General features: G+C 30.6%; 1 protein-coding gene across 1 annotated transcript in view; it reads right to left on the bottom strand.

The window, feature by feature from the left end:
- The window catches only part of LOC106470457 (peroxisomal membrane protein PEX14-like), a gene marked incomplete at its 5' end in the record, with an annotated part of 13,033 nt that extends 4,727 nt beyond the window's left edge, over positions 1-8,306 (bottom strand). Inside the window, 4 exons of the mRNA XM_013931017.2 lie at positions 1,894-2,061; positions 4,897-5,000; positions 7,450-7,575; positions 8,192-8,306. Of these exons, the coding sequence (XP_013786471.2) occupies positions 1,894-2,061; positions 4,897-5,000; positions 7,450-7,575; positions 8,192-8,306 (513 nt within the window). The remainder of the gene's footprint in view (positions 1-1,893; positions 2,062-4,896; positions 5,001-7,449; positions 7,576-8,191) is intronic.
- Between the last annotated feature and the right edge of the window lie 91 nt (positions 8,307-8,397).

Below are 8,397 nucleotides of genomic sequence, written 5' to 3'. Positions count from 1 at the left end.
GCATTGTTATGGAGAAGAAGAACACCTTTCCGATTGACGAGTGAAGGGCGGTTCTGATGAAGGGCTTGATTTAAACGTTCCAGTTCCTGACTATAGATCTCTGGATTGCTGTGGATTGAGGAGTTCAATATGAATTACTCCTCTGATGTCCCACCAAATGTACAAGCATCACTTTCTGCAGATGGAATACAGGTTTTGTGGTCAGAAGTGGTTTTCGTCTAGGACTGAGCCATTGTTTTTAGCATTTAATATTCACAAAGAGAATCCATTTTTCATTACCGGTGACAATTTTGTCCATAAATGGTTCATCATGAGCATTACACGCCAGAAGAGACGTAGCAACATTCACACGTTGGAAACTATGATCATCAGAGAGTTCATGAGGCACCCAAACACCTTCTTTATGGAGTTTTCCCTTATTCCTTAGATGTTTACGTATTGTTTCATGAGAAACATGTAATTTCAGGGCCATTTCACAAGTGTGTTGCCTTAGGTTAGACTGAACAAGTGTCTTCAGTGCATCAATATCAATTCTAACATGTCGGCCCCTGCCAACACAGTTTTTAAGGCTAAAGTCACCTGAATGAAATTTACTGAATCATCATTGACACTTATGAATGTTCAAAACATTTCCATAAACTTCTTTGATATTTTTTGTGGCTTCTTGTATTCAAACAGCATTACATGCCGAATGTGTGTCTCGTCGTGTACCATCACTATAAGGGATTATAGTATACTAAACTTTACACATTATATAGGCTACACTAATGTGACGTTTAGGCAGTTCGTTTAACTATTACACTTGATGTACATTTTTTGGGGTGGTGGTTAATGAAAGTTTTCCAAAATGCAACATTAATTTCTTGATGACCTAATATATATATATATATCCTTCTTGTAAATTTGTTTATAAAAGAGCACTAACTATTATAATAGATTTCATAACAACATCTTTGTGAATGAAAAAAAAACATACAAAGCCATTTAAACTTCAAGAATGTAGCACAAACATATCATGAAAAAAGTTTTATTAAAGACGACAAATTTCACACGTTTTACACTGTAGCTTTAGATTTCATATAATCACATTTTTTGTTTTTTTTTTACAATACATTAACACTAAGAGCTGGGCAATCAGTAGAACCTGATAATCAATCACCAGGCTTATTAATAGATTATACTCAACTAATCAATTATTCTTGCACGATAATTGGATAAACCAAAATAATCAAAAATAGTATTGATCAGTTGATTATTTTCGTGAGTTGTAACACTAATCAATTAAGCTAAACAATGTTGATATAATTTAAAATAATAATGAAAAAATCATAATGGCAATATGAATGTCATTTGGTTAACTGGAAACACCAAATTTAATTAATTCATTGTTTCTTTGTACCATTCATCGATTTAATCATTTTTTTCAATTAACCAATTATTTTACGTGACTATAATCAATATAATCCGTGTTCGCAAGTAATCAATTAAATGAGTTAATTGCTCATCTCTAGTTAACACTTGTTTTTGCTACTGTAAGTGTTCTACAGTAATAAAATTCTAAAATAATGCCTTTCTGTGTGTATATTTTTGGAAATAAATTACATCTATACCACTCAAGAAAGGACTATTTCAAAATTAAAACTAACACTAAAAATTATAAATTTTATTTCTTATTTACCCAGAAAATCTGCAATGAGTTCATACTTGCTTCAATATTTTTTTTCCTTTCGATAAATTTCAAAGTAGTTGCACATTTTCAATGAATATGCAACACTTCAATCTTAACACTAATTTTGTTCTGGTAGCACACTGCTAAGTAAACTACATGTTCTATGTGTAGTAAGTAAGAGCTTAAATAAAAGTATCTAATGATATAAGTAAACTTTTACAAACCTCTTCAGCAGAAGACAGTTTTTTTACTTGCTGGAAGAGATGTGTTTCAACACTCAATAAAGAATGTCTAAGTTGTGATAAAGAGTCATTCATATCACAGAGTTGTTGCTCAACTTTGGAAATTCTGTCTTCTTCCTTGATTCCAAGGAGCCATGGCCTTACGTATTTCTATTTAAACAAAAGAAGTTATGAAACATATTAAAATATGTAAGCCAGAATGCACAAATATAACACAAAAAAACAGCAGAAAAACAGATGTAAAAGCAAACTTTTTTTTTGCACTTTGTAATTAGCTTTCATTAATGTTCTAAATAAAACGTTTTTAAATAGAAAAATCTTATATTTGCTCTAGATTATCAATGAGGACATTAAACCTAAGGTTTTATATTATTTCTAAAATATTTACTTTTGTCATGTCCTTAAAAATAAAATGGAAAGAAAGAATAATTCAGTGTTTATAATTCTCCCTTTATACAAAATTTATGCCTAGTTGATTCCATATGACCATAATGTAAGCAATCAGGACTGTGATTGTTTTTGTTGCAATTTGTTGGCTACATTTTATTATAAGTATTGTTATTGATGTCTTAGCTTTTTCACTCAAAGATATACAATGGTTAACTACACATAGCTGACCCTCATCCTTCATTTTGAACTGACAAACTAGAAGGAAGGTTATTACTCTGACACAACAGCATCCACCACCAAGTGTGGGGCTACACTTGTCTGAGCAAATAGTTGGATTTCACTACCAGTCTTATAAATATAATTTAAGGACAATGATGGACCTATTGATCTATCTAGGCCACTATAATGAACTCTGAAATAAAAATAAAACACTCAAAGCTAGCTTTATCAGTCAAGTATTTATCAAACCTTCCTTTAAACTCACTTAAATTTACTGCCTCCATAACATCCAAAGGCAACCACTACTGTTAGAAAAATGAAACTGTCTTAGCTGAACGTGACTCCTACCTTGTCAAAATTTATATTTGTGTCCCCTAGCACTACCGTTCGCCATTAAGTACAAAAATAGATGATACATCAACACTATCAATTCTCTTTAAAATCTTAAACACATCAATCAGATACCCTCTAACTCTTCTTTTTTAAAGAGAAAACAATTTCAGAGATCTTAACCTATCCTCAAATAACAACCTTTCTATTGCTAATATCTTATTAACCCTACTTTGAACCTTTTCCCAACAATTCAATGCCTTTTTAAGGTAAGAATCCCAAGAGTGAGCATAACATTCCAAACGTGGCCTAACCAATGACCGATATAAAGCAAAGCATCTTTTACCAGACTTTTAAAAATTTTCATACCACTGATATAAGATTATTAGGCCTATAATTACATTTCGCTTACCCTTAGTGTTTTTATATTTTCAATAATTTTTTTTTCATAAAGTTTTTGATCTTCTATAATCCTCCAAATCTCCCACCATTGCAGTCAATTTAAACTTTATAATCCTTTTATCCTTTATACCCTTTGCGAGTCAACCCGGTTTTTACTCGCAGATACTTTTTTTTTACAATAAAAAACATGCCTATCTTGAACAATAAAGAATTTATCTAAAAAGTTTTTCCACATTTGATCAGTATTTCCAACCAATTTAGTTAACCAATTCATATCAAGTAATTCTTGTCTCATCCCTTCAAATTTGTTTTAACTTAGAACTAAAATCTCATTATTCCTTATCTCCATAAGCAGCAAAACATTGAATCTGATAACTTACACCCACATGCTCTTCCATCTCCACCCTGTCAACTATTTCTATAAGAAAAGTTAACATTAAAGCTAAAATACATTTTTCCAGCAGGTTCCCTAACAATAGTTGAAGAAAGCCATCCTGAATACTTTCTAAAAACCTGTCTCCCTCATGATATGACAAACATTTCCCAATCTATAAGCTCAAAATTAAAATCTCCCATAATTATAACCTCATTAACAGCCGATTTCTTCGTCTCACTGTAGAGTTTCTTATTAACTTCATTAGTTTCATCTAGTGGACAGTAACAAATTCCAACTAAAAGCCTTCTCCCCTTATAACCACAAACAGAAACCAAGATTCAACCTTAATTGTTATTATCTTTGATATCCTCAACTTCAACAGGATGTAACTCATATTTTAGATACAAAGCCACTTCTCCCCACTCTCTCTGGTACACTATCCCCTTTAAACAAACTACAACCCTTTATTTCAAAAAAATTCCTGTCATCAAAAATGTTTACATTTAACAAAGTTTCAGCTACTACCATTGCATCAAAATCCTCTGTTCCAACCAGTGTCATAAGGTCATCCATTTTTTTTTTTCTTACAACTTTAACATAATAATAGTTTAGCAAACTGCTTTTGTACTTAGTTCCTACTTTATAATTTTCTCAACATTTTTTCATCATTAATCTGGCCCTAATTACTTTCTGGCCCAAATTTAAAACTGCCCTTTATGGGTTGTTAACCATTTTTATCAAGGGAGCTCTGGCTGTTCTGAACTTTCTGGACAGTTTGTTGAAACATAAAATTATCAAAAACCTATAACCCGAGCTTTTTCAAAAGTGCTCGAGTTATAGGGTTTTGATAATTTTATATTAAGAGCTTCTTGAACCTACTTGTTTTCTAACATCATGAGTTTGTTGAAACAATTATGGTACCAATACAAATTTCAAACTTAATGAAATTTAATTATCTCAACTGGAAAAAAGTATCTAAGTGTGTGTGTGTGCACATCACTTTTACAGAAAAGAATTTGTTATTGTTCTATTTACTTTTAATACTGAATTATTCTACTAATGAGAGGGGTATTTTTTTTTCCAAAGAAGTCTGTTTTTATCTCTACTTCAGATATTAAAGAAAAAATACTGCTACAAAGGTTATACAGTCCACAGTCAGTTGATACAATCATTACATATTTTAGCTAGATTACTCACATTGCAATCAAGATCTCATGAACATACCACCAAACTTTTTATAAATGTTTCTTAAAGTGTTTAAAACCAACCTTATAAATGTAGTAAACTCCATAGCATGTAATTCCAATTAAAACTGCACCTGAATAAAATGTTTGCCACTTCTGCCATGCTGATAAATGGGGTTCAAAATTACCTACAAACAAATATAACAGAAGAAAGAGTTTCACCACACATAAATTTAAAGGCATTTGTCTAATAACAAAAACATAAACATCAATAGAATTGCAATTAAAAAAAGCAGCTAAAAGCTCAGGTTTTCAAGAAGCAACTACCCTGATAAACTCTGATATTTAGCAAAGAAACAAAGGTCACATCAGTTATCACAAAGAACACAAAAAAAAAAAAGACCTTCAATTTAAATTTTATTTTGTACTCTTTTTACAAAACATCCCTAATGAGTCAGTTTAAAAAATTAGTCTTACTGAAAAGTGTTGTTGTTATGAAACCTAAAAGGAAGACACTTTAGCATAATAAATGATCAAAGTAGTAATGTGTCTTACAGTACTTAAAATAGTATTTATCTAAGACTTTGTTGATATCTAACCAGCCTAATGACTTTTGCCATTAAGCAAAAGCCTCCTAGACACTAATTTTAAAGGCAGTACAAAACACTTAATATTACAGTTTTAAATGTTATCATTTTCAGCTGAACCGACTAGTCCTAGTATTGAACAAAAAGTCTTCTTGGCACTGACTCATGGAAGACAAAAAAAATAAAGATTTAAAACACTTTTTCCCTACCTAGAATCTGAAATATTTAATGGATTAAAAATATTTGCAGTCTATTGTAAATTTATCACTATTATATATAAAAAAAAAAGACTAAAATTTATCAGTGGCCAAGGAACCTGACCTTTCAAAATGACATGAGATCAGATTACATAACAATACTTTTGCTAACAATATTCTTGGTCGAATTAGATTTATATTATTTCTTTTATTTTTGTGCATTATTTGAATAAACTTAACAATATTATTCAATAAATAAAACTTTGAGTCACATGAATAATTTGTCATCACCTATCATTCTCACTAAACTTAACTCTGTTTACTTGATGTCTTTTCATAGGTGTGGATGTCTGTAGCTTTCAAACAAATATAATATTAAAACATTTTCTGAAATGAAAAGAACATCTGAAGAAACAAAATAATTCCCAGGTATGTGGCTTGTTCCTCTAAACTTCCCATCAGATTCAGTTGTTCATATCTGCATAAGCTATGTCCAATTACTTTCCTGTTAAAGCAGAAATTATTTTTCATATCACTTTATTCACTCTACATTGATGTAAATAGGTTATATTGTACTCTATCCAATTGCATTTAAACTTTGCCTGTTAACTATTTTCAAAGCACAGCTTCATTAATAACACAGACCTGCGATGATTTTATTGTCTTGGAATTTTTACCTGTTCTACAATAATTCCTGTATGCTGAATCCAAAAATATCCATTTTTCTCCATCACGTAGAGATATTTCACAAAATGTTGTATGTACTTTTACATAATTGAATCATTTTCATTGAAATTGGGTCACATTTAGTTATGCTGAAAATATTGACAACCACTGGCTATAGATTTCTCTAAACCAATTGCAACGTGAGAGTCTTATCGATCGTTCTAAAACCCAAAGATAACAATCATAATAATAAAAAATGTTCACTGTGGTAAACAAAATAATAATTAGATCTAAGTAAAAGTTGTTTTTCTTCCTGATTTGTAAAAAATCCTTACACGATAGAAAAAAAAAATGAATATTATTTTCGAAATCTGCTTAGCTGAATTATGGAAAATCCATTATTAAAACCAAAACAACTTTTATGAAGTTTAAATTTGCAGGCCCGCGTAGTTATTCAGATAACATACTGTAAGATCATAAAATGTGTGAGAACTATAGCCTATGGTAATAAAACCAGAGAAGGAGAAGAAAAAATTACGTAAAAAACAGAACATGCTTAATTATATTACAAAAGGATTATAGTTTCTTAACAAATATAAACCTATGTTTTAGGATGGTCAGAAAGATTCTAAAAAGTCAATAATTCCATTATTTACAAACAAGATTGTGCAGAAATAAAAGTTAACATGTCAAGTTTAAAATAATTTTGAGTGGAAATTGTTGAAGCAGAGTAAAAATCATTATTTACTTGCATTTTAAAATTTGATTTGCAGATGTACATTCAACACTCCAGGTAGAGTTAAAATCATAATAATAAATATTCTGTACTGCATATAAAAATAGCATTTTGAATAAGCTTTGTAAGTTGGTAAGTTCTGGATGAGTAGCAGGCCCTCTTGGCACTGACAGGTGGCAGACAAACATTAGACTTAAAATACCGTTTTTATATGGCTATAATCTTTAATCCATAATGGACTAACTGTAAAAAAAACAACATTTGCAACCTAAAGTAGTTATGTTTATTATTCAAAATAATGAAGTCAAAACTGAGAACAAATAATGTAAATTAAGTCTGATAAAAATGTGACTTTATTTACCCAAGATAATCAAATACAACCAAGAAAAGATCAGGTAACTGAATCTCTTTAAAAGTATCATTAACTGTAAAAAAAATTACTCAAGTTTACCTTGCTGAAGTGGCATAACTGTCTTTGGTTGAAGCGACAAAGTGTCTTCACCTTGTCTATTGTAAGCATTATTTCCATCAGTACCAGCTCGATCAATGGCAAAGTCAATTTCTTCATTTGTAAGTCCTAGGGCCAATCAAAATCATATTAATAACCTCCAATCAGAACAGTCTCTTACTCCACTAGAAGAATTTTTCAGGTCTTTATCTTAAAAGACTAGATATATTAACCTCTGGAAAGAAAATGTTTTTTGGAACACAAACTTAAACATCCATGTGGTGAACACAATCAAAATATGATCAAATTATTGTAAGAAACTTTAGATTAAATTACATAACTTCTTCCTTCTTTACTATAAAACACTACGCTGTTGTTTTAAATCTTCCACCATCTATACAAATGGTTACTATAAAACACTATGCTGTTGTTTTAAATCTTCCACCATCTATACAAATGGTTACGATAAAACACTACGCTGTTGTTTTAAATCTTCCACCATCTATACGAATGGTTACTATAAAACACTATGCTGTTGCTTTAAATCTTCCACCATCTATACGAATGGTTACTATAAAACACTATGCTGTTGCTTTAAATCTTCCACCATCTATACGAATGGTTACTATAAAACACTATGCTGTTGTTTTAAATCATCCACCATCTATACGAATGGTTACTATAAAACACTATGCTGTTGTTTTAAATCATCCACCATACAAATGGTTATTATTCATACACACACCTTTTTTAATCAAAAAAGCTCTTTTCTGTGACAAAGGACTTGCTTTCACTTTAGGATTTTGAAGGAAGTGAACAGCTGTTGCTATCTGAAACACAGAAAATAACACTTTATGCTTCTACAATTATAAGACAGAAGTTTGAAGACATACACCATATCCATACAAATTCGCCTACTTTAAACAAAACGATGTCTTAAGACACCCCATA

This window comes from Limulus polyphemus, unplaced genomic scaffold, assembly GCF_000517525.1.
Source record: "Limulus polyphemus unplaced genomic scaffold, Limulus_polyphemus-2.1.2 Scaffold4016, whole genome shotgun sequence".
NCBI classification, from domain to species: Eukaryota; Metazoa; Arthropoda; class Merostomata; order Xiphosura; family Limulidae; genus Limulus; species Limulus polyphemus.
This window is presented reverse-complemented; position numbering and strand designations above follow the sequence as displayed.